The 26,394-nt window shown below is 34.6% G+C and overlaps 2 protein-coding genes across 2 annotated transcripts; one reads left to right on the plus strand and one right to left on the minus strand.

Moving 5' to 3' along the window:
* Window positions 1-2,364: 2,364 nt before the first annotated feature.
* Window positions 2,365-18,573, minus strand: LOC138331551 (platelet-activating factor acetylhydrolase IB subunit beta-like). Its single transcript, XM_069279249.1, has 12 exons — window positions 18,448-18,573; window positions 15,663-15,796; window positions 15,276-15,354; window positions 14,854-14,928; window positions 13,045-13,251; window positions 12,435-12,531; window positions 11,573-11,647; window positions 11,087-11,189; window positions 10,364-10,592; window positions 9,746-9,847; window positions 8,721-8,877; window positions 2,365-7,919 (listed from the first exon to the last, which is right to left on the minus strand). The coding sequence occupies exons 2-12, from the start codon at window positions 15,692-15,694 to the stop codon at window positions 7,846-7,848; spliced, it is 1,230 nt and encodes a 409-aa protein (XP_069135350.1). The 5' UTR covers window positions 15,695-15,796; window positions 18,448-18,573; the 3' UTR covers window positions 2,365-7,845.
* A 32-nt stretch (window positions 18,574-18,605) lies between these two features.
* On the plus strand, window positions 18,606-25,172 carry LOC138330542 (RNA N6-adenosine-methyltransferase mettl16-like). Its single transcript, XM_069278107.1, has 7 exons — window positions 18,606-18,916; window positions 20,195-20,566; window positions 21,394-21,537; window positions 22,301-22,565; window positions 22,790-22,859; window positions 24,373-24,504; window positions 24,828-25,172. The coding sequence occupies exons 2-7, from the start codon at window positions 20,245-20,247 to the stop codon at window positions 25,170-25,172; spliced, it is 1,278 nt and encodes a 425-aa protein (XP_069134208.1). The 5' UTR covers window positions 18,606-18,916; window positions 20,195-20,244.
* Window positions 25,173-26,394: the final 1,222 nt, after the last annotated feature.

Consider the following 26,394-nt stretch of genomic DNA (forward strand, 5'->3'; position numbering starts at 1 on the left):
TTATGTTGAAATTAACCATTTGGGACCCTGAGAAAGTGGTCTTAAAAAGCAGGTAGTCTTTATACAGAGGTGGTCACTAAGGCAGGTTTGACTGTGTATAAATGTAAAGTTTCATTCATGAACGTTGTTTTGTTTACTATTTATTGGTAGTGTTAAGTGATGATGACCAAATAAATGAATTAATAAACATGTTCTTGTCTTTGTGATCTGTATATTTGTAATGTACTTCTTTTGATCGGTAATCAGAATACCTACAGGTCAAAATTTAATTCACCGCTTCTAGATATCCTTTGCTGTGATCAAGGATTTATAAGTGAGAAGGATTTGTCACTCAGGGTTTTGGACGAATACACTGCAAGCGCTTTTGTGTTTGTGCACGGACTGTGATGTTGGGCGACGACTGATTGTCCTTGATATCCGCCAACGCACCCTTTGATGTAGCTTGCTGGTGCCAGACTTACTGTCTTACTTTCTGAAGGAGGCCGTCGTTTCATGAGATGTCCTATTTTTTAATGAGAATTTAAAGACATTTCTTCTTAATCTTCCGTCCTTAAACCAAGGAATGAAATTCTGGAATTTATTAAGCTTTACATTGGTGTTTATTTAGACTCGATAGACAAGTATTTGTTGAGAAAAAAGGTTTTTTTTTGGTCATCTCGCGTGGTGTTAAGTAGTGAAAGAGAAAGTGACAAATCCTTCTTACTTACAAATCCTTGCTGTGATGCACTATTTTCCCCTACAAGTAGATGCCGACAGAACACTTACCAAACTTCAATTGGCGAGACAAAGTTTATAGTAATAGGTGGGTCATATAGGCGATAAACCATAACTAACTAAATTCCAACCAAATCTTTTCTCCTGAGTGTGCAACAAACCATTTACATACATATGCATGTATCTGCTCAAATTTTCGACTTCTTATATACAACAGCAAGTCAATAAGTTACCACCCTATCCCATCTCCAAATGAATGAGACAGTTATGATTTCCATACTTTTTTTGATACATGTTTTGTTACCTGGGTACAAAATTGCACTACAGCTAGGGTGTTAGAATTATACCAGCTGTCTGTATTACATGATCATAAAAGTTCTCTTCTTCCTAACTTACCTTCTTCCTAAATCTCCCTCGATCACTTTTGGCCTGGAGTTGAGCATTGAGCATTCGCCCCTAAGACATTGAATGAAGTTCAAGGTCATTCATTTAAACAAACTTTGTAGCCCTTCATCCCAGTATACTACAGATCCAATATCAAGTCTTTTAGTTATTAACAAGAAGTCGTACAAGGTTTTTATGTCTTTTGGACCCCTGTGATCTTGAATCAACATGGTTGCCTTAATGTCAGCATGCTACAGGCCTCTTAGTCCCCAGGTATTCACACAAAGTTCTTTACAGATTTCAGCCTATTTGAATTCCATGACCTTGGATAAAGGTCCAGGCCATTCATTCAAACTTAGTAGCCCTTCATTCCAGTATGCTTCTGCCTAATATCTGGTGTCTAGGTTTCTTAATTATTGACAGGAAATTGCTTAAAGATTTTAGCCTATTTCATCCAAGACCTTGAATGAAGGTCAAGGTCATTCATATGAATAAACTTTGTAGCCCTTCATTCAAGAAAGCTATAGTCCCAATATCGGTACTCTAGGGTTTTTCGGTTATTGAGAAGTCGTTAAATTAAAAGATTACAAATAGCAAACCACACACAATGATGGATGAAGCAGGTTGACTATAGGTCCCTTTGGATCAGGATGACCTAAAAAAAAAAAGACTTTTCGTGAAGAAGACATTAAATTAGTTTGAAATTAAATTTTAAAATCATGGAACATGATGCTGCATATCCAAGATTTAACTTTGATTAAATGGAATTTGGGCATGTTATCGGTGCTTTTGACAAAAATATGCTACCAAGAGAAAATCACTGTGGGCTAATTTAGAAGTACTAACAACAAACTTTGAAGGGTTGTTCTCAACAAACTTTATATCTCCATTTTGTCATGCTTTCTGTCCAGAATAATACCGAATTGGCTACTAGTTGATTCAGAAATCAAAGTATGGCATAATTTTTTTGTTGTCTTAGACAACAGACAATAAACAACTACATCAGTCACCTGAGTTACTGTACAGTTGTTAAATGTTGCGAGTGTAAAATTTCATTAACTCTTTGGAAGTTCACAGGAGTAAATTTTTGCGAATCATTCACATGAGAGGCAACTATGAAATTTAAAACCATGATTTTGATAACTTTCACAATGTTTTAATTTTGCAAAAATAGGATGAATCTGCGAAATTGAATAAAATTAAACCTCCACAAATATTAGAAACTATACAGTATATGTTTTAAACAAAAAGACGAAACAACAGGAATCTGACATTATCATTTATTGACAGTAGACACGACCAGATCAAAGTTAAAAACATAAGTTTGACATACATGAGGACTGCCGGTTACAAAGCAACACAAATGTAGTTAGATAGATAAAGACCTTAAGTCCGGATGTGTCAACCAAATATTATACACGTTATCATTAAAATCTTACAACACGTAACCTGCCATGTTGTATGAAGGGCGGGTAAATCCACCCATCTTTGAACACTCCTCCCTCTGATACAAGCCGTATCTTACTTTCTTATTACCTATATTTTGTACAGCGATAGTTGTCCGGGTTGTACAGCTAACACCGCTCTTCAGACAAACTGGCAGACACATTATACATGTATTAGTTATATTGTACACAGATAACATGTATAGTGAATAGCACTTTATGATGTAAATTGATGTTTATTATACCACATTGATACCCTGCCAAAGATTACCAAAACAGAATTGTTTCTGGACTCTATATGGCAATATATATATATATATTTTTTAATTTCATTCAATATTTTCTTTTATAATCAGTAAGAAAAAAAATAAAGCACATACATTTGACATTCCTTGAATAATTATTGAATTACATTTTGACTAAGACTGAAAATTAGAGACACAAGGACAACATTTCGTGTGTGTTGTATAGTATTTACAGGTATAAAGGGAACCGTCAATTAACTGCAAAAGATGTGTTAACATTAAATTTTATTGACCATTCTCAGGTCAATAAAAGAAAATATTAACACAAAATGTGGTAGTTTTACAAATAGATATTCCCTTTATCGAAAAAAGTGAGAAAGATAGAAGTCGAGAATAAGATAGAGAAAGATCATGAGAAGAAAATCCCCTCGTTTTCATCTATAATACATGGGTGCAGCTCCCAGAACTTAGGGAGCATTACTTCTGTTTATAGACAGGGTGAAAATGAAGGGATTTTCCATCATTCGTATTCTAAGCAACAGTCTTAGCTTCGATAGATACATAAATGAATGATAAAAACATTCCTGAAGAGGCACAGCAAACACAAAGGCTTTGGAACAAATGGTGGATATAGGGGTATGCACAAGGTTTCCTGATTACTATACACCGTCAACTGTAGTACTTCATGGAAAGGTTCAATACTCTTAACCAACCTTCACCATGACGTGGGTATCATCGGGTTACCGACTGGCTGATACACAAGGCCAGGACAGGGACTCTGAGGAATTAATCATTCAGATCAGATTTGGAAATCGTAAAACTGATACGGGAAAATCAGGATAAAATTTGTGGAATGCTGTTCTTATTGCAGAGAATGTAAATGCACGGTTGATAATAAAACATGACTTATATGGGGAACATAACATAAATAATAATATGAATAAAATCAAATTACATTGGCACTTGGTATATAGGTTATACTTCAGACAGGTAGAGTGTATCTATTTATGGATAAATCACATTATAACTCCCACATCAATAAATGCAATCCCATCTCTGACTTTTCCTTAAACTATGTATTGTAACATCATAGTACAATTATACAGCGTCAGCTAAAGCAATAACCGGGCCCACATTTATAAACATTTCTTTAATTTAAGGAATTCCTTAACTTAAAATTCTCTATAGGAAAGCATTACAGATTTTAAGGAAGGCTCCTTAACTAAGATTTTGTCTTAACTGTAATGCTTTCCTATGGAGAATTTTAAGGTAAGCAATGTTCATGAAACTTGGCCAAGTTATGGTTGCTTTTGATCTGTTATGCAAGACAACTTCACAGTAATGACGACAAAAGTGAAGATAGCTTAATATTTGAGGTTATTTAGTCAAATATTCAAGCTTTCATCTCCTTTACCTGAAGGGCTATGATCCCACGAGCTACGTTAACATGGACATATCTACTGTGATTATAACCCCTCATTATTAAGGGTGTCCAACATCGTACAAAATCTAACTGGAAGTCACGACAAGTGACTATTGTACTGAAGCTACAGAAACAAAGTCCATACAAGCATCACATTTGTTGTCGTAAGGCGAGTGCAAAATGTGTGGACTAACCCTGTCTAAACATAATCTGTAGTCTGAACTCCAAACTGGATCAGCTACACATCTGGGTAATAAATAACTGGTGTAGGCAGACACTTCAGAATGGTACCATATTCAGGTTTATATCTATCTAACTACAAACAAAACGTCAATAATAAAAACATTTCTCTTCAACAAAAATTGCACAGGTCGCTCTTTTCAATACAAAATGTTGTCTCTCAATGTATAAAATGGGACTAGAATAGCACTTCAGCAAGTCAAATGGGCATAATGTTATTTTCATTCTTACTTCTTTTTATAAAAAAATGCTTTTATTATGTTACCAAACTTTCAAAAATATACCTGAGAGATTAAAGAAATATAAACTGGCCTAATAAAGGTACATCATCAAAGGTTTTGTAAATACACAACCCGTTGTAGTCCGACATCAGCAACACTCCTACAAGGAAATGCGATGCAAGTATGAGATTTTGTTTCCTTTGAAGATAGAAAGCATCAGTGTAGAGTTCACCGATATATTAATATAGTTTTATAACAACACATATAACTGTGTCTACTGCAAAATAATAATTGAAATCCTGTGATAAAAAGCATGTGTTTTAAATAAATTAAATGAATATTAAACTTAACAATGAATATGAAGCACACTGACTATAGCATGGCAATGCTAGAGATGTTTTTTTATGAGAGAATACATACGAATGGCAAGCTTGAATAGAATGACACACTGTATCCAAGTTAATGGACCCCATACAGAATCATCTACAACCCTGACGACAAGTCATACAAGTTTCCTTTGATTTTCTTCTGTATTTATATGTTTACTTATTAACAACCATCCACCACAATATCGTTTGGAAACAAAGACAAAATTCAGACTAATATTCTCAAAATCTTCCATTTTTCTTCAAAACTATATTGAACACAGAGAATTTCTGAAATGAATGTTATTCTTTTCATCACAAGCATTTCAGGTATTGCATGTTTAAAAAAAAATACAAAATATTGAACAATTAAATAGATATGTTATTTCTTTAATTCTAATATTAAGATCTTTATCAAGTCATGGAATGCTGATTTGAGCTGCACAATATATACTTTGCATTTCAAATTGACTCTGGTCAAGGAGTGAGGGGAAAAAAAAAAAAAAAAAAAAATCAGAGATACATCACCGGAAAAAAAATGAGAAAACATTATATGGACGGATGGTTGCATGAATAACAGCAATCACATAAACATCAGGGCAAAAAAACAAGAGGAATATCAGAGTTAAAACTTTACGACAATCAGCGGAACTGGAAGCATGGCTCATCTCAACAGTATTAGGTTTGTGATCATGCCTCTAGAACATCTATACGATCTGTATAAAATCCATTAAAAGCTTTGGAACTCCCATCTAGTGCTGACATTTGATGCCAAAAGCGCCCAGACAGGTAAGTGCACAATTTTAAGGATTTTGTATCAAATCTGTGGAATTTCATTAAAAGATGATGCCTAAAAATTGCTTTAACTACTAATTCCAAGAGTACAATATGTAATTAAGACAATAATTAATTTGAAAATGTATATCACAGATTTTGTAATATATATATAAATATGTGAACAAATATATAACATTGGACTCTTCACCGTGTCCCCTGTACCTAGTACCACGAATTGGGTCATTTCACGTTCTAGACCGATCGATGGTATAACAAAAGATTTGTTTAAAGACATCTCTGTCTTAATTGAAGTGCATTTAACTGTATTCTGGAACTGCTTATGGCAAAAAATAAGTCAAGCACCTTCAGGTATGTGTCGAAGAAACAAATTGATTAAAGGATGATTATAATGTCTATGCTATCAATACTTACAAAATTGTTTACCACATGCAAAATTGGCATGATACAATAAAAAGATACACTATGGATATTAATATAGTCAAAGAGTATTCATACCATTCCTTAATAATAGCACTGCACAACTTAATCAGCAAAATAAATTTGATCAATGTATCTAAATGAGTGCAAATTATTATCATTCTGACATATTAATTTAATTTTTACACTAGACTTATTATAGAAAAAAAAATTAATGCATTATATTATCTCGGGAAATAATACTCATTTTCTCATTTAGCATAGAGCCACGTTACATGGTGGCATATAGTTCATTGGAATAGAATTAGTTTATAATTTCTCTATACAATGACAAGGGGAATTTCATGTATTTCCTTTGGGATAACATTGTTTTCAACCTATTCCATTAACCACTGAAAAACTTTTATATAGCAAAAGCTCAAACCAATACCTATTTACTTGGAGTACAATGTATACATATTACATACAATTAAATATCAAAGAAACACAATTTAACAAAGCATGACAATTTATTGACTCGTGCCCTATTCGGGCCTCGAACTCACGATCTACGGCACCCAATCGCCTTGCCAAACATGTGAATGTGGCAAGGCGCAGGTATGTTTAGCTAGGTGATTGGGTGCCGTAGATTGTGATTTCAAGGCTCGGAAAGGGGCATAGGTCGATAAATTGTCATGCTTTGTTAAATTGTGTTTCTTTGATACTTATTACATACAATTTAAAGAGAGAAGACTGGCAATAACACACTGTGCACAGCTTTTAACATGTCATAGATATGGTAGTTCTATAGGCTCACATATATTGCATTTTGCACAAATGGTTGTGAAAGACATGTCAGATCCGGTATACACACTAAATGAATAAATCTTGTTTAATTACTTCTCGGCCAGCAAATCTCTCGGTATCACCGTCAGCGAGTCCTGTTTAAAATAATCTGATGCATGTCCTTGAGCACATAGTGTACTCCACAGCCAAGTCCTAAAATCACCGCTCTAGATGTGTATATATTTATATATATGTAAAATAAGTGTGAACTAAATTAAAGACAATCAACACCTTCACTGAGCATGAATAAATCAGCCATCTTCATTTAATTCATTTTCCTGTAAAGGAAAATTTCTCTCAGATTAGGAGAATAATTAATCTTTTCTCAGATTAAGAGAATAATTAATCTTCTCAGATTAAGAGAATAATTAATCCTTTTTATAATATCTTTGATGGCTATTGGTTAAAATAATGTGAAAGAGGTATATGACTGAATAACAAGACAAGCGGACAAGACCACTGGAAGCAAGCACTGTCATATAGATCCAAAGGAGGCATCACTGAGATCATTCACCAGCACCCCATAATAGTGCGACACGCTCGACCGAACTCTCGATCAAAAGTATAAAACTAGGCTTTATACCAACCAATCCAAACTCTCCCAGACCGATACCATCAAACCAGATCCTCTCCACACGATGGTTTTAATAGGATGATTGTTTGATTTGTGACGAAACAGAAACATTTCGGGACAGTTTTACAATATAATTTGTATCATTGCTTGGTACATACTTAGCCCAAGTAAAATGCAGTTGCTGGCTGAGTGATTTAACGGCATTCCCAAACTTTGACGGTCTGGTCCACAGAGCCAGTTATTACGTAGGGTGCTGTCTTATGCATGTCTGAAATAGAAGGTTTAAAAATAGTCTTTAGAACACTTTCTAACCAATTTAAACGTTTTCCCATGTATATATTGTTACATTTATACTACACTTATATAACAGAACAAGTTTTTCAAAGCATTTCTCCCAAAGATTTTAGGCCCTGAAGAGTTATTCCCCTTTTAAAGAAGAAAATTTAATAAACTGGTTGCCAAATTAGTAAATTGTGACTAAAGATTCATATTTTTTAGAACAAATCTTTACTAAAAATTTCCTGTTCACAATTTCAATTAATACACATGGTGTTCGCATCCTGACCTTGATCAAAATTCACATCATAGGTGGAAAGTGCAAATTTGTCACTGTGTTAACTTGTTCAAAATTGTTTTTTTTCACAAAGAATTTATTTGTGCCAAAATAAGTACTTCATAATTTCTATCTAAACAGAAAATATATCTTAAAATGCACTTTTTAGGGCAACATATAATACCTTCAGGACTAACAACAGCATTAACTCATGTCAAAGGAACAAACTTCAACATCAGTCAAATTGTATAATATCTATACTTTTACATGAAACATTTAAGAAATCATTCGGTCTGCTATGATTTGTTTTTACTCTTGCAACTCTAGTGAGATTTTCATTGTATCTACACATATGGTATCAAAGTCAGTTATATTGTGATCAGTGTATACATCAGAGGTCAAGAAGGTCAAGCATTGGGTGTAAAAAAATTTTTGAGGTACTCTAAATTTTATCAGTGTCTATTATGATAAACTTCAGCTTGGTAGCTTTTATATAAATTTTGTGTAAACATTTACCTAGAGACGTTACAAAGTGTTGATGGGCGTCTAGACTCTTCTGGTTCCTTTTGTTTTTGATATCCCAGATCCTCAGGCTCTTGTCATCTGATGCACTGAGGATATATTTGCCTCCTATATGGAACAAGATACCTCTAACCCAGTTGTCATGTCCAACCTGCAAAAGTAATTTTACACATGAACAAAGAGCAAGTTTCCCTAACATCTAATTTCATACAGTTCTTCTAAGAATGTGTCAGGACAATCACTTCTGCTTAATACAGATACTGTTCAGTTTTATCTTGTCTGCAAACAATCCACTGGTCCCATTAAATGTATCAAATCAGTCCATTCTAATTGGCATTGTTTATGTTTTCTCTGTCGAAAATTCCCCTGTCTAAATCACTGTCCTTTCTGCGGTTAACTTCAATGAACTTAAATGGGAAGCCATTAAACATTTACGTAACCATGATATACCTTCCCCTCAACAGCTGACTGCTTTGCCTTACCGATTAAAGAGCGCAATTGGATTAAAATTTATGTGTTTATTAGCCGGGGTAGTGTCATACCTACAGTCAATTTAGTGTTAGGTATCGTTTGGGTCCAGTGAACAGGTCATTAGAGGACAACGAACAGTACATGTGCTTAATTTTTTTTTCTTAATATTTTTTTTAAGTACATGCCATCTTCTATATTCCAGGGGTTCCGATCACTTACGATCTCTACACCCCTGGACTATCTCATAGTGAAATTGAAGGCAGCTCAGCTGAAAATATTTGACCAATCACAGACCAGCAAAGATTTCCTTAGCGGACAAGTGTTATCTCTGGCTCTGCCGGGGTGAATGGGGCTCCATACGGGGGTTTGATAGATGGGCTTTCAAAATCGGGAGATTACTGTCTTTTTGAACAATATGATCAGGAAACGGGATAGGGAGTCTGAAATCGGGAATCGGGAAAGATGGCAAGTATGTATCGACTATACAGATTGTTTAGCATGAACACAAAGAATGTGACGTCTTTCAGAATATCTAGAATAGTAATTACCAGAGTAAAGAGACAGAGTCCTGTGCTGATGTCCCAAATCTTTATGGTCTTGTCACGTGACCCAGAGGCCAGGTATGGGCCACTTCGGCCAGTTTTCTTCGCCTGTAGTCAAAATATCATTGATTCATTGGAAAACATAACAGGTATTTAGGTTCATATGAGAAGAATAGGATGTCAATGTGATTCTCAACTCTCTATTTACCTGTAAAATCATTCATGCACCTATTGGCAAACGTAAAAGCATGTAGTTGTATGGTATATACTGCAACATTTCAAACCCAAATTTTGCTAAGAACCATGTGATACTATAAGGATTTTAAATCTTCCTTAAAGAATCACACTCGCATCAGTAAATGTTTGAAATTTTCTTTGTGTAGAAACTAGATTGTTTCCTTCGATACTGTTGAACATGAATACATGTATTAAAACAAAGTAATCCCTTTTATACAATATTAGAATCACTAGCCAACCACAAATATTCCTTTACACAAAATACTGTGAAAGCTCATATCTACTAAAATAATTAAGCAAAAAACTTTGTCTTATATTGTATTTTTTTTTAACCTAAACTTTTATCACATATATATAAATAAATTTTACAAAACTTTTTGTACATACATCAACACCGCTGGCCTCACAAATGGCGGGATGTGCGGACTCGGGAGCCCAGGCGATACACTCGACGACGTGTTCATGCTCCCTCAGTTCGGCCTTACACTCCTTGGTAGCAGTTACCCAGACACGAACTGTCTGGTCGTTAGAACAGCTGGCGATGAGGGAGCCGTCGTGGTACACCCTGGCCATACGTACCCACTCTCGGTGGCCGGTGTAAGTCTTCACACAGTACCTGTGGATATAAAAACTTAAGTTCAATATTGTAAACAAACATATTTTAACATAATCATATTTCAGTGCTTTTCACATTTGACATTTTGTACTAAGATAAAATAGCACTAATCATATTTTCTGCATAATGTTAGTTTGTCAATATATATGCATCGATATTCATCACAGCGTCAATTTTGCGACAAAATAAGTAGGATTAGAGTATGTCACCAAAATTTCAAGTAAATCACTTTTTAACATTAAATCTATTAGCATAAATAATTGACTCAATTCCAATAGAAATTATTACTTTGATTCAGAAAGTAAAATATTTTGTATGTCACTCATCCTTCAAACAGCCTCAAGTTAATGTTAGTTAGTAAGTTATTGTTAGAACTATTCATAGTTCATCTGTACAATGGTCTGTATGACAGTGCGCTGTTTGTTTTAAAATCTTTTAGAAAACAGATATTCAATAAGCCATAGGAACAGCTACAACAACTGTAGATTACTGACCCAGTGGAAACCTCCCACATCTTGATAGTCTTGTCACGTGAACACGAAATAATATGATCCCCACTTGGCATGAAAGTCACACTCGAAACGTTGTGGTCATGACCTGAAAAATGTGCACATATGTACTCAAATTCATGTCTACAGCGCTACAATGATTCCTAGCTATATATATAGGGTTCCATTATAAAATACAAACTCTTGTAGGAAAAGACAACTCAAGTATTGACTCCAATTTTATAAAAGTTTCTTTGCGTTAAACTAAAAGCAAATTTTAGCAATGCCAATTTCTAATTCAAATTAAATCTATGTTTGAAATCTGCTATCTTATTTTTAAACAGACATCAATATTCCTGTATCATATTAAATCTTTAACATTAGGGTAAAAGAAGCAAAACAGAATTGTCATAAACATAATTTTTCATTAGACATTAAATCTATCAGTAAAAGTAAAAGACTAGATTTAGGAATTGTTCCTGATACTGATACCATGCATGGTCTTCAAACATTCGTATGATCCTGTAAAGTCCCACAGTTTTATAGTCATATCAGCTGAACACGAAACTGAAAACAAAAAATAACATGCATTACAACAATTGGAAAATCAATTGAAATTTTAAATTTAAAAGATTTTTTGTTTAATTTACAATGATGAAGTATGTCAACCCTAAAATTGATCTTATAGCCAGCAGTCACTGAAAGCTTTTTGATACAGGGCCTTGTGTGCTAGGAGTAGGTTTTAACTTTCAACGTTTGTATTACCTAAGAACTTTTTGGATTTCTATTTTAAGATCTACCAGTTCCAAAAATATATTACTTTTATCCTTGGTTAAATGAACTTTTTATTATCTATAAATACCATATATCAAAGCTGGACGGGACAGATCGGATGGACTTATCAATAAATAGAAATATACAGATGTAACTAATCAATACAGAGGTTTCGAGATCCACAAACGACCTGGGTAAAGTACAATTTACCGTCAATCAGTCCCACCCTCTGGTGATTATGACGTCATGAAACTCAAGTGAAATGATGACGTCAAAATCACTGGCTAGTGGGACTAATCAACGGTCAATTTTACTTTACCCATGTTGTTTTGGTATCTTGAAACCCCCGTATTCAATATGACACATTATTCCGTCTTTGCATTTTACAGAGTTAGCTCCCTTTGGGGTGGGTATCGATTGTCACATCATTATTTTGTGAGCGCATGCGCAATTTACATTGTTTTCTCCGAAAACTAAAACTATGACGTTACGCTCGCAAATACATGACGTCACAATCAATTCCTACCAACAAAGTCAGATAACTCTGTAATACATATGCAAATACAGAATAGGCCCTTACCAAGTGATTTGCCTGCCTGATCGAAGGCTACATCCTGTACAGAGTCTGTGTGTCCTTTTAAGGTCCTCTCATAGTCGCCAGTCTCGTAATCCCATAACTAAAACAATGAAAAATATCTTTCACAGAGTGTTCTATGTAAGCACAGACAATTAATATCATTATATGATATCATACATAAATACATTAAAGTCTCGTAATCCCATAACTTAAACAAAGAAAGATGTCCTTCACAGAGTGTTCTATGCAACCACAGACAATTAATATTATATTATACATATATCTATACAAAAGGTTTCATTCATTTGAATTTGTAAAGAAATCTGCAGTATGAATTATCATATACAGTAATTTTTCGAGGTGCTTTTTTTTCTCAGATGAAATCTTAATTAGTGAAATAAGAGAAATGGGTCAATTTTAATCATATATAGGGACTGCATTTATGGAACAACCAGTCAAAAATATCATATATACTTTCATAGCCAGGTTGCAATAGATTTAATCCAATAAAATTAATCTTTCTAACAAAAATTGTAAAATTTGAATTGGCTCAATTTCCTTGAAAATGAGACGACTTGACATTCAGGTACAGAAGTCATCATCACTGTCTTACCTTCATAGTAGCATCTTCACTAGCTGAAACCATTATACTAAATTTGGGGTGAAATATAACCCGTGTGACGGGACTCCGGTGTCCACTGAGGGTGTATTTCTCTGGAGGGCGGGGAATCCACTCTGCAGGACTTCGACGGTCGCGGGTGGGCCCTCCAGAGTTGAATTCTTTTTCTGCCTCCGAGAGTTTGGCTTCAAGGTCCATGACCTAGAAAATAAAAACATATGATCATCATCAGAGAAATGTCCTGGTACCTCAAAACAAAAGTATTTGGAATCTATTTCTCCAATAACACACGATTTTGCTGTTCAATTTAGTATGATACTTATTGTGCTGAATATTAAATCTCAGATCACAACACTCATTCAGGTTAATTCTTGCATTTTGAAATATCTAGAAAGAATTTCTTTGATTGACAATTTTCATTATGAATATAATCTTTAAATTATTATGATTATCGCTCACCTGGTTTGTAATGCCAAGTAATGTTCTGAATACAGGTTCATTGTTTCTTTTCTGAAGGAATTTTAATATTAACCTCTAAATCCCCTATTGGGCCCCACCCCTCCTGCCCCCAGGGGGTCAGAGCCAAAATTTATACAAGTAATCCAAGCAAAACTCTAGGACAAGTAGCGATTTATAGGATTTACCTTTATTTCCCCTATTGGGCCCCACCCGTTCTGCCCCCGGGGGGCCAGAGCCAAAATTTATACAAGTTCTGTTCCCCTTCCAAAAAGGATTATTTATGGCCAAATTTGGTTACATTCCATGCAGAACTCTATGACTAGTAGCGATTTAAAGGATTTACCTTTATTTCCCCTATTGGGCGCCCCCCCTCTCCTGCCCCCGGAGTGTCAGAGCCATAATTTATACAAGTTCTGTTCTCCTACCCCCAAGGATGTTTATGGCCAAATTTAGTTACAATCCATACAAAACTCTAGGACCAAATTTGGCCACAAGGATTTACCTCTATTTCCCCTATTGGGCCCCGCCCCTCCTGCCCCCGGGGGGTCAGAGCCAAAATTTATACAAGTTCTGTTCCCCCTCCCCCAAGGATGCTTGTGGCCAAATTTGGTTACAATCCATGCAAAACTCTATGACTAGTAGCTATTTAAAGGAAATGTTGACGGACAGACGGACGGACGACGCGCCATGACAAAAGCTCACCGGCCCTTCGGGCCAGGTGAGCTAAAAACCCAAATGACGTTATACCCATTACCATCAATTTTATATGTTGAAATCTAAATGTTAAAGATGGTCCACCGCTGACAAATGGTATTTTTTCACTATCAAAAACAGGAGCAGACGATTTAGTATTTTTATTCGGTTACAAAAGTTAATATTACTTTACACCATTATCACCATTGAAAAGTTAGAGCTTCTAATTTTACTTCAAGTTAAAAATATGAAAAATAATTAATTGCATCCCGAAAAAAATTCTGTGTCACTATATCCTATATGGAATGAAGTATTGATTGCGCATGCACCAAAGGCAAAATAAATTATTTTATATTATTTTTTGTGTTATTTAGACATATTTACACAATTAAACACCAATTATTGTTCAAATGATGAATATCATTTATGCTCTGTCGGCGGTGGAGCATCTATAGTAATATGTAAATTGGCTTTTAAATATTTGTATGTAACATTTTCTTTTTGGCTTTACCAATTTTGCTCATTTTTTTTTTAAATTTACTTTACATGTATCCTTTTGTGTCCCCTTTTCTGGACAGAGTATTTCACTAATCTCTAACCTTCTGTTACTATAAATAAATGACAAGTTTAAATCAAACAAAGACTACAAACCTTTTTCTGAAGCCTGATGACAGATGTCCATTTCTTTTCTAATAGGCCTGCATATTTCTTGTCAATTTCTCCTTGCTGAAAACAAGCAATATTTCAAAACATGAACCATGTGTAAACTTAATTTCATCATTACTAATAATTTGAAAATTCTTATTTAGTGAAATAGTAGTGAAATATGTCTGTGACTAAACTTTAAAAGAAAGAAGAAGACATGAAATCCAAAGATCTACCGTCGACTTCCGTATGGTTTTGACATAATATAACCACACCACTTATTGTCAACAATTAGAGTGACCAAGATGACAGTAACTACTGAAAGCTCTTGATAAGTTTGACAAGTAAGATGTGAGTGCAATTATAAGTTTACATTTATAATTCTGTAATTAATTCAAATATTTTTTTTGTTTTGTTATAATACTTACCATGGAGGCCTCTTTCTGGAATTCTCCCAGAGCACTAATGTATCCATTAGAACTAAGGTAGTCAGCTATTGCACGATTTCTGTTGAAGATAAAATAACACTATGCAGTATAAAACAAGTTTTTAATACCAGACTTTATAATATATACACTTTTAATTATTATGAACTAAGTTATAATCAACTTTCTTATGAATGGGTTATTGGTTTAAATCTTACAAAAACCTCATTTTCGTGAAAATAGAATTATATAGCAACAAAATTTATCAATAAATTTAAAGCAAGATTTCAAGAATAGATCAAGTCATACTATGAAATTCAGGTTCAAATGCATGAATAACAGTAAACATGAATAATTTAGAATTAAATGGTTGTATTGTGATTTACTTACAGTTCTTCTCTTTGTCTTTGAGATAAAACCATTTTGAAACTTTGGATGCACCAAACACTTCACCGATTAAAGTGCCAAGGTTAACCAATGGGAGGCAGATACAGCAGAACAGTTTAGTTCATTTTGTTGCAAGTCTGAAAAATAAAACGAAGGCAAGGTAATATAACAATGTTCAGCAATTGAAAACCTGAACTTGAATTATTCATATATCAATACTGAACCACTGAAATGTTCCCACTAACTAGGTATGCAATGAATTATTAAGTTGCTAGTGTGTGAATAGCATCACAAATTCAAAATCAATAATTGGTTGATAACAACTGATTAACTATCACTTAAATCATGTTCTGGCATGTATTTAATTTTCATGATTTATCAATTGTTTAGTTTAATCTATATGGGATGGGGAACATTGGATTTCAATGTCTAATAGTACTAGCTATTGAAGGAACTTACAAAAGTTTTCATTGATACATATGTAATTACAAAAAAATTCTATTGGCAAATCCAATTCTAGGACCCAAGATTGCCCTGACAATAATGTAATAAAGATAATGCCCTGACAATAATGTAATAAAGATAATAAACTGAAACATAATATAAAATATCTAAAGCTTTTTACAAAACACTTAAGCCTTTCACAAATATTATCATTAGCATGGTCACGCATGTTGTAAGTTAAAGTTTATTTTCCAGTACATGGATCCTCTGACTCAATCACAGGGTGTCCAGTCGACCCCTGACTTTTACAATTCAGAAGGCAAATCACAATTTCTCAGATTGAGAAAACTGAATAGTCAAAACATATATGACAAAAAGACACATGCTTCAAACTGAAGAGTCAAATCTGATTTTTGGGAGTCCAGGGCTTGACATTAACCATTGCTTGACTGCCTGGGGCAGGTGATCAGTTACGCCTGTGACTTGCCCGACTGGGCAGGAGGATATTTTAGTGCCAATGTTACTTGTTTGAGCTGATGTAGGGTTGATATCCGTCAAACAGATGTTTGTACACCCATGTAGTATACATATGTGATAATTCAAGCGCTTTGATGACACAGTCATAATGTTATAAAAGTTTACAGAAAGCATAGTAAACAAATGCAACAGTATGGCAATGGTGGAAATCAAAAGTTTATCATTATGTGCAAGATTAATTATGCATGACCAGCTTTTGACTGAAAATTCATCAATTCATATGTGTTTTGTTCGTCATGCAGGTTACATGCAACCTAATCTACTCATTAATCGATCTTTCACTAACAGTGACACCTGTTCATCTCGTAAATAATCACTGATACTGTGCATGTGTGAACTTAAGAAGATACCGGTATATCAAAGCAGATTGGTAGTGTCGGCGGAGTTATTAGGTCTGGAAGGTTCTTGATAATTTTCAGTTGGTCAACTGCTCAGTAGATAGGAACAATTTATCTTAACAGAACATATTTTGTTATAAACTTTCATTATGCTCACAAAAAAACCCACAAAAATTAAGAAAATCTAAAGGAATGATAAATTAATCATAAAAATAGAGAAATTTTATCATTTTTCATTAAATTTTATTGGGCAAGTCAAATTGCCAGTCGGGCAGGTAGGTTTTTGTGGTCACCTGCCCGACAATCGTCGAAAGCCAGTTTAGGCTTCTGGTGAAGATACATTAGGTTAGTTCGTTAACATGGATGGGAACAATTCCAAACTCAGTGGTGAATCAATTTATCCCTATCATTATCAAAACTAAATGTGATGAAATTAATGGATTTAAAGGTTTTCACATTGACCATTGCAAAAGTATTTACATTTTATATAATCAGGCTCAAAGGGTTGAGTGCATTTGACTCTGGGAGGTGGCATGAAATTTAATGTTGGTTACATGATTTTTTTATTTTGAATTTTTTTTTTTTTATATGATAAAAACTTGTTCTTTTATGGGTGGTAATGATTGGCAAGGGCAGACCTGAAGGGGTTCAGGTTTGTTATGCTTGCTTCTGAAGATGGTAGGGAATTCCAGTACGAGATGGTTCTGGGTAAAAAACGAATATTTGTAAACATTTTTGTTGGTGTAAATTTGGTTTAATTTGTGTACACCTCGAGTTCTTCTGTCTCCTTGTGATAAGTGTTGAGATGGAGTTATGGCAACAGTTTTATTTATGATCTTATGGAATGTTACCAGTCTGGCTACTTTTCTTCTTTGGGCTAGGGGCTCCCATTCTAAAGATTGTAACATGTTTGTGACACAGCCAGGGTCTCTTGATCTATGGTCATTATAAACAAATAGAGAAGCCCTTCTTTGTATGTTCTCTATAATGTTAATCATAAGGTGTAAATAAAAAACCATGCATTCCACAGGTAACGTTCAATGTCAAAGTCACCTAACTTAGTGTTTAAAAGAAACAATGTTGTAAAACAATGGACACAATGTAAATCCATTGCTGAGTAGGATGGTGTATCGTCATAATCGTGACACTGACAGATGTCAAGAGCATCAGAATGAAGAAAGACTGAGAAATGACATGGCCAGGAATCAATCGCAGTATTTTGCTATTCTCTAAATTAATAAATGGTCAATATCTATAAGTATTGCAATGCATGTTATACAAATATTACGGCAAAAGTGATGGATCGATTCAAAGTTAAAATTTCAGCTAATGAATGATAATTTTTGCAGACAGTGAAATGTCACCCCGCCATATCTGTAAAGTTGGGCCATGAGGAAAACATCAGTTTCAAGATTAAATCATTAACATCGGATAATCTACATAAACATCAGATATTTTGAACCATTTACCATGTATAAATACTTGAATTATATCTGTAAAATTGTCACAAATCGTCGAAAATACCCTCTTTGGCAGGACTCCACACGTAAATTTCACCCGATAATGACTTACTGCGCATGCTCATTACCTCATCCGGAAGTCATATCGTAAACAAAACAACGCGAGATTTGACGTTATTTCAAAGTCTGCGCCAACTTACGTTTTGTAGACGTTGTTTACATGTTTTCATGTGGAAGCATGATATAAGGATACTTCAGTTGTGACACTTAACGATAGAGTTTCTTCAGTAACACTGAGAAACGCTGTTTCTATCCGAATGAACTGCCAGTTAAGAGTTTTGAAGTAATTTCCAAATCGGACAGGTCTAAGATTATATATTGAACAAAGCACATGTCTGCATGTTAGCACGACTTCTAACAAGCATTCTTAATAGACAAGATGATGTTTCGAGAGATGATTCAAGATATACAATAACTGGTAATTAAATATATATTGTTTTTATTTTTACTTGTCTCTTTGCCAATTTAACCATTCAATGTTAATTAGATATCAATTAAGGAAGAAAGTGAAACCAGTTATTTTGTACCTTCATTTTGAAAGAGTTCCAGTTTAAACAAGTATTTAAGGCAATCTTTCAAAAAACTATGAAGGCTCCTATCCATCATTAATTGAAAGCTGTTGTGGTAAAGTTGGAGATGAAGATAGGTATCACTCCACTATCCAGCATCCTCAATCCCAAGTAAAAATATCTGCTTAGTATCCCATGGTACAGGCTATAAAATGTAAACCTTCTATATCTTTAACTGATTAATTAATCAATCATTTAATTTGCTCTGTCACAGGTTAAATAGGCTTAAAATAACGGAGAGATAGTTAGGGACCTGATGAATGTTTTATTGACCTTCATTAAAGGTCATGGCTATAAGTGTCGGATAGGCTTACTATCAGTAAATCTTTTAAACAAGAGACCTAATATTGGACTTGTGCCATACTGGAATGAAGACCTAGCAGCATTGTTTAAATTCAAGGTTACAGAAAGGCCTTAATTGCTCAGATGAAATCTTTAAACTACTCCTTATTTAATTGGCAATAACTTAAAGATGCTCCACCGCCGACAGAGCGTAAATGATATTCATCATTTGAACGATAATTGGCGTTTAATCGTGTATATATATGCCTAATTAGCACGAAAAATGACATAAAATAATTTAGTTCGCCTTTGGTGCATGCGCAATCATTACTTCATTCCATATAGGATATAGTGCCACGGAATTTTTTCGGGATGCAATTAATTATTTTTCATATTTTTAACTTGAAGTAAAATAAGAAGCTCAAACTTTTCAATGGTGGTAATGGTGTAAAGTAAGTAACTTTTGTAACTGAAGAAAAATACTAAATCGTCTGTTCCTGTTTTTGACACTGAAAAAATACCATTTGTCAGCGGTGGAGCATCTTTAAAGTGCAAAGGCCTATAGATTATATTGGACCTGTGGCATGAACTGTCAAGTTTGTTCAGCAAAATGACCTTGACCTACTTTCAATTTCATGCTATTCAAATAATATCAGAAAGTTACCACTTTTACTCTAAATTGTTAGTTAAAGAAAAAGTGAGCATGCATTTTTTTTAACCCACTTCGTCTTTTTTATTTTATCCAAAGATTTTTTTTCTTTTATATCAATAGTCAAAGAATTAAATTTGATCAATGATGACCTATATACAGAATGTTGTTATCCATCTTTTCTTCATTTTTGCAGATCATTTAGTGCCATCAAGACTTTGGATGTAATAAGGAACAGTTTTCAGAATGGCTTTAAATAAGTTTATGCACCCGAGGAACTTGTACAAGAATAAAAAGCCAAACTTTCAGGAGTTAGCACTGAAATATCCTGACTTCAGGAAATATGTGTTTCCTGATGTAACAGGCAAACTGTTCCTGGATTTCAAGCATCCTGATTCACTGAGACAGCTATCAAAAACCTTACTGGAAGACGATTTTGACTTGAAGATGGAACTTCCTTTGGATAGACTTGTCCCTACAGTACCGCTACGCCTAAACTATATACACTGGCTTGAGGATGTTCTCGCGGCATCAAAGGCAGGGAAATGTATAAAAGGCATAGATATAGGTATTCATATTGCATAATTTCAATTTTTTACATTGTACATACTGGTATTATAGAGTTATCTGCCCTTGCAGGTAGGTTTTGATTATGAGGTCATGTATTTGGGAGCGTAACATCAAAATTTTTTTGCGGAAATAACAAGAATTTCACTCAATAGAGAAGTCTTAATCTATACCTTCTGTAAGGGAGATAACTCTGAAATATGCAAACAGATTAACGGATTCAGATGGTTAATAAATAGCATTCTGTAGATTTTAATCAATTCGTTATACCTTACCTAATACTCCAAATCTATATCTTAATTTGTAGTCTTGGTTATTTTGCCATATGCTTTAAAATCTATTATACAGTGAAACTTGTCTAATCCAACACTATGGGCACACAAATCTTTGGTCCTAATCTTTGGTCCGATTAGATATGGTGTCAGAAAAGTCAGGTATTCATTGTTGTTGACTATTGTTTTTCGTGGGAATATGGTAGTGTTGGATTTAACAGAATATCTTAAAAATCATGTGTCGGATTAGACAGTATTCACTGAAAATGGTTTAAGTGTAATATCTTACAAGGGGATAAAACTTTAAAAGTTCAACATCTTATGATCTTATATCCTTTAATGATCATGAAACTCTAGACAAATGTAAAGTGTTTTGAGGAAAATAAGCAGCAATTTAACATAAGTTTTCATGGTTAAAGAAAATTAACTATGAATAAAATCCTATAGTGCTTCAGGCCGTTTAATCAAAATTGTGTTTTATTTTGTGTAGAAATGTGCATGCATATGATGATACATTAAATGAAGCACTAAAAACCTAGGCTTATTGCTGTTGTAGGTACAGGATCAAGCTGTATATACCCCATACTGTCCTGTAAATTACACGATGACTGGACCTTTTTGGCTACAGAGGTGGACGATAAAAATTTCATGTTCACGCAGAAAAATATAGAAACCAATGGAATGACTGAGAGAATAAAAGGTAAAACGTTTGGAGTGTTTGTTTGTAAAACAACAGTTATTGTGTTATCTGCAACGCAAGGGCGACATATAGGTATCACTATGTCTGTGTTTGTGTTGGTGTCGACAGCGTCTGGGAAAAGGTTTCTGTTCGATAACTTCAGTATTTATTGTCCAATTCTAACCTTTGGTATATATATTGCTTTATATAAATGAGATCTCTGATTGGTTTGATACTTGTCAAAATCCGTCAATATTTGAGTTTATACGGGACTTGATAACTTCACCTAATTATCAATAATATTTTCAACTGTAAATAACTATTTTTTGCGATGTTTTAAACTGCTGTGTAGGAGACCTTCCACTTTTGCTGAATTCTTGTTTGTTAGATATCTACTTACTTTGACTATCAGTTGATGTGATATACCCGATATCTACTTACTTTGACTATCAGTTGATGTGATATACCCGGGTATGAAATATTACCTTCATATGAGAATGAACGGTTTTTGTTTTGCTGAGGCTTGACAAACCTTTTTCCAATGAATAGTAAAGCATATTTTGTAAATGAAAATATTTGTAGAAAAGTATACTCATTATTCAGGTGTTCTATTCCTATATGATGTTTTAATACAAAATACTGCATTGTCTTTACATGTTATAATGGTAATAATGTTAGGATTGTCATTATTGGAAAATGACAGGAATTTTATAAAACATGTTGATAAAATGAGTTTAACCTATGTTCTATAAGCTGTTTAACCCTGTTTTACATTCATTTGCAGTGAAGAAAGTAAACGCAGTTGATGACACCATCTTATGTGATGCCATTAAAGATGAATCAGACACCTTTGACTTCTGTATGTGTAATCCTCCGTTCTTTGCCGATCACGTGGAGGCCCAAGCTGTAGCTAAATCTCGTAGTTACAGTCGTGCCGACCCAAAGTCTGTCTGTACAGCCAGTTTCACAGAGAAAATCGTGGAAGGAGGTGAGGTCAACTTCCTGAAGAGGATGATCAAAGACTCAATGGAACTGGGGGACAAAATAAGGTACAACTTTTCAAAAGGAATAACATATACATGTACCTGTGTAACAGCTTTTAATAGCCTTTTATGGATTATTTCTGGTATTAAGTGTTTGGGGAAATTGAGTTTTTATGGAAAAATGTACCATATTACATGGATAAGTTATATGTAGTAAATTTCATCGGGGCATAATTGTCATTTGTTGAAAAGATCTTGAAAAGTGATTTGATATTTGAATGTTTGTTTAGAATCTACTCCAGTATGATCGGGAAGAAGAGTTCCTTGCCTCCACTGAAAGAAGAACTTAGGAAACTCAAGGTATGTATATATCTATATACATCCTTGTTACTTGAGGGGTTACTATCACTGTCGTAATATCCACTCCTGCAATTGCTAAACTAAAGTTATTTCAGGAGAAAGAAACTGACCAATCACATGTCTGTATAGACTTCCTTTGTACTGCGACACCCAACTTCAAAGCCATACAGTCAACCACAGTATACCATTATTTGATTCTTTTGATGTACAATATCTGTTGTCTAACACAGTGCCTGCATTTTTGCTATGAAATATTCAGGGATGGATATAGCATCAGTGATAGTACACCCTTGAGTATCAAGAATGATCTATATATGATTACAGATGTTTTGTAAAAATAATGGTTTTTTGTGGGTCAAATATTTTGTGCTGAATTGGATTTTGAAGATGATAGCGAAATGTCAAATCTGCACTAAATCCCAAATATCACTGTTCTAAAACTAAAAGCTATTTACCTCAAATTCAGTACAAAATTTATAATGCTATAAGTGTTATAATAAGTACTCAATATTACTTGGCAACTGCCCCACATGGGATTCAAATGCGAAACCTAGAGGTGGAGGGGGTTTTGAGATCAAAATCCATCATGTGGCATTTGCCAGGTACTTACCCGGGTAACTAACTAAACCCTATAACTATCTTAACCATATGTCTGTGTTTCTTTCTGGTTGGTAATCTTTTCATTTGCGATGTTTCTAAAATTGTATACTGTACTTACATTATATGGCATTTTCCTTTTTAGCCCACCACTATCAGATGTTGGGCTATTCAAATAGCTTTTCTTCTGTGGTCTGTTGTCCGTCCGTCCTTCTGTTCGTTAAAAATTCTTGTTACCGCTATTTTTCAAAAAGTATTGAAGGAATCTTTCTCCAATTTCATATGTAGGTTCCTCCTAGGGCCCTACTTGCGCATATATTGCATTTTGGGACCAATCGGTCAACAAAATGGCCGCCAGGCAGCCATCTTGGATTTTGATAGTTAAAGTTTGTTACCGTTATTTCTTAGAAAGTACAAAAGGGATCTCTCTCAAATTTTATACTTGCTGGTTCCCCTAGGTGCTCTATTTTCGTGCAAAAAGATGCATTTTGGATCCATCTTGGATTTTGATAATTGAAGTTTGTAACTTTTGTAAAATACTCAAAGGATCTTTCTCAAATTTCATATGTAGTAATATGTAGTAAAAGTTTGAAAAGCAGAGGAAAGATCTCTCTTTGGTTTGTCAGACATAGATCATTCTTTGGTGGGCGCCAAGATCCCTCTGGGATCTCTTGTTAATTTATAGTAATTAAAACTTGTATAAACCGAAAGCCTGGCTATACTGGTCCCAGTGACATCCGATTTAAACAAGTTACACTGTATATGATTTGTGTTGAAATGATAGATATTCTGTTACACATAATCTCCAGTTTGAGAATGTTTGACAAACTGGATCATTTGACTCTCAAACAGGTATGATATGCACATCAATGTAAAATATGAATTATGCAATAAGATCATGTTTTTGTCACAACAGAAGTCCCTCTTCCAAGAATCCAAGAAGGAGCGGCCTCCGCTGGTGTACCAAGTTCCTCGTGCTCCGACCGACCTAGATTACGATGTCGCACACATAAGTGCCAGGATTAAGGCACTGCTGACAGATCTCAAGGTCAGTACAAGTTCAAGGTCACAATTTCGAACATTGGTCTCTTTTCTGACCTTTCCTTTCACAAATGTTTGCTCAGTAGGGTACATACCTTTATATAAAGCAAAACCGCTATAATTTTTACTTCACATATCACTTCCTGAACAATCTAATATAATAAATCAAATGTTAATTTCTAATCATGGTGTCCATTCAATTCATTTTATTCCAAATGCAAACAGCATATACAATTATATATTATCCATACAGTAGATTCAAAACAGAGAAATGGACCTTTATTGTTAGCATAGATTGATTAGTTGATAAAATTCTGGTTTTATTTTCAGATCCAGCATGATGTGACCCTAAACCAGAAGTCTCTTGTAAAAATGACGTTGGTTGCTAAAGAAAACACATGGTCGAATCAGAGACGAAAGCGGCGGCAGAAAGCAAAGGAAGAAGCTCAACCCTCCAAAAATAGTTTTGCCCCTACGGAAGGAACAAAAGACGGACATGATGATGGCTCTGATGGCTCAGAACATTTGAAAGGAAATTCTCCGTGTGAAGAACATATTTCTTCCTCAAAAGAACAGAAAGCAGTCCCTGAGGAAAATGAAAACAATAATCATCCCAATATTGGGTTGGACATTTGCAAAAAAATTTTTAATCCGTCTAAAAGTGCATTGCTGTAAAACAGCTGTTCCTTCTGCTGTGTAACTAATTCCAAGCAACTTAAACTGGGTAAGCCATAAAGACGACTCTACGTGAACCAAGAAATAAACTTCCCACAAGCAGCTGACCTTGCATTTTGGCCTTAGAAACACCGACTTCACAGAGACGTAATTGCGGATTAAAAATTTATTATGTATGTGATTTAGCCGGGTGGTAGTGGTCTACCTACAGAAAACAGTCAGGGGACTATGATAATTTTTTAGGTATATCTGTACTGGCGTTCCAGTGAACAGGAGATCATTACGCAGAGACAACGGAACAGTACATAGTGCTTAGTAAAGGCGGCACAAGTGTTTATCTACGTGGGGCTGCTGGCCGCAGGTGTAAAAGTGTCTCGCATACGGGGGTGTAGTTATAGACAGGGTCTATCAAAATCGGTAGATTACTGTCTTTTGAAACAATAATGAGTCAAGGGAAACCGTGATACAGTGAGGTCTTGAGCACATCTGGGAATTATTTCGCAACAGAAATCCAAAGTGAAAGATGGGGCAAAGTAAGTATGCTGACAATACAGTACTGGATGTATAGCATGAACACAAAGAATGTAGAAACGTCTTTTCAGAATATCTAGTAATAGTTAATTTAGCCAAGAGTAGTAAGAAGACCAGAAGTCCTGTGCAGAATGATCCCAAAATCTTTAAATTGAAACCTTGTACTCACGGGCAGCCCCAGATATGCCGAGAATGGAGGCCACGAGTTACGGGCCAAGTTTTATCTATATCAGTCGCTGATCAGTCCAAAATATCAGTTGTGAATCCTTGGAGAAATCTATAACAAGGTATTAAGGGGTTCATTATTCAAGACAAAGAAGTCAGTATGTGTCATGAATAGTTATTTCTCAACTCTCTATTTTACCTGTAAACATCATGATCTATGCACCCCCGACTTAAAATTGGTGCCCACAAAAACACGTAAACGCGGGAAAGTATATAGTATATGTATAGCTAACTGTGGCGCAGACATTTCAAACCAAGAGAAGTCAAGCACACATTTGCTCACAACCTAAATAGATACTCAGGATCAAGCGATTTTTAAACGCTGGCTCTCGCATACAGAATCCGCACTCCCAATCATTGCATTATGAGCAACAATTTGCTATTTGTGGTAAGAAACTAGATTGGTGGTGCCTGGATTGCTGATGGAACTCCATGGAATGTTACTTAAAAGCAAAGTAAATCACAT

The sequence above is a fragment of the Argopecten irradians genome, chromosome 9 (assembly GCF_041381155.1).
Source record: "Argopecten irradians isolate NY chromosome 9, Ai_NY, whole genome shotgun sequence".
Lineage (NCBI taxonomy): Eukaryota > Metazoa > Mollusca > Bivalvia > Pectinida > Pectinidae > Argopecten > Argopecten irradians.

What these genes read in the sequence shown, in the direction of transcription:
- LOC138330542 (XM_069278107.1), top strand. Translation starts at nt 20,245, where the DNA reads ATGGCTTTAAATAAGTTTATGCACCCGAGGAACTTGTACAAGAATAAA. An exon ending in GAACTGGGGGACAAAATAAG is followed by an intron (nt 22,566 to 22,789) that starts GTACAACTTTTC and finishes ATGTTTGTTTAG; the next exon opens with AATCTACTCCAGTATGATCG. An exon ending in AAGAACTTAGGAAACTCAAG is followed by an intron (nt 22,860 to 24,372) that starts GTATGTATATAT and finishes TTGTCACAACAG; the next exon opens with AAGTCCCTCTTCCAAGAATC.
- LOC138331551 (XM_069279249.1), bottom strand. Translation starts at nt 15,694, where the DNA reads ATGGTTTTATCTCAAAGACAAAGAGAAGAACT. An exon ending in CAAAGACAAAGAGAAGAACT is followed by an intron (nt 15,355 to 15,662) that starts GTAAGTAAATCA and finishes TATCTTCAACAG; the next exon opens with AAATCGTGCAATAGCTGACT. An exon ending in ATGTGGGAGGTTTCCACTGG is followed by an intron (nt 10,593 to 11,086) that starts GTCAGTAATCTA and finishes TTATATCCACAG; the next exon opens with GTACTGTGTGAAGACTTACA.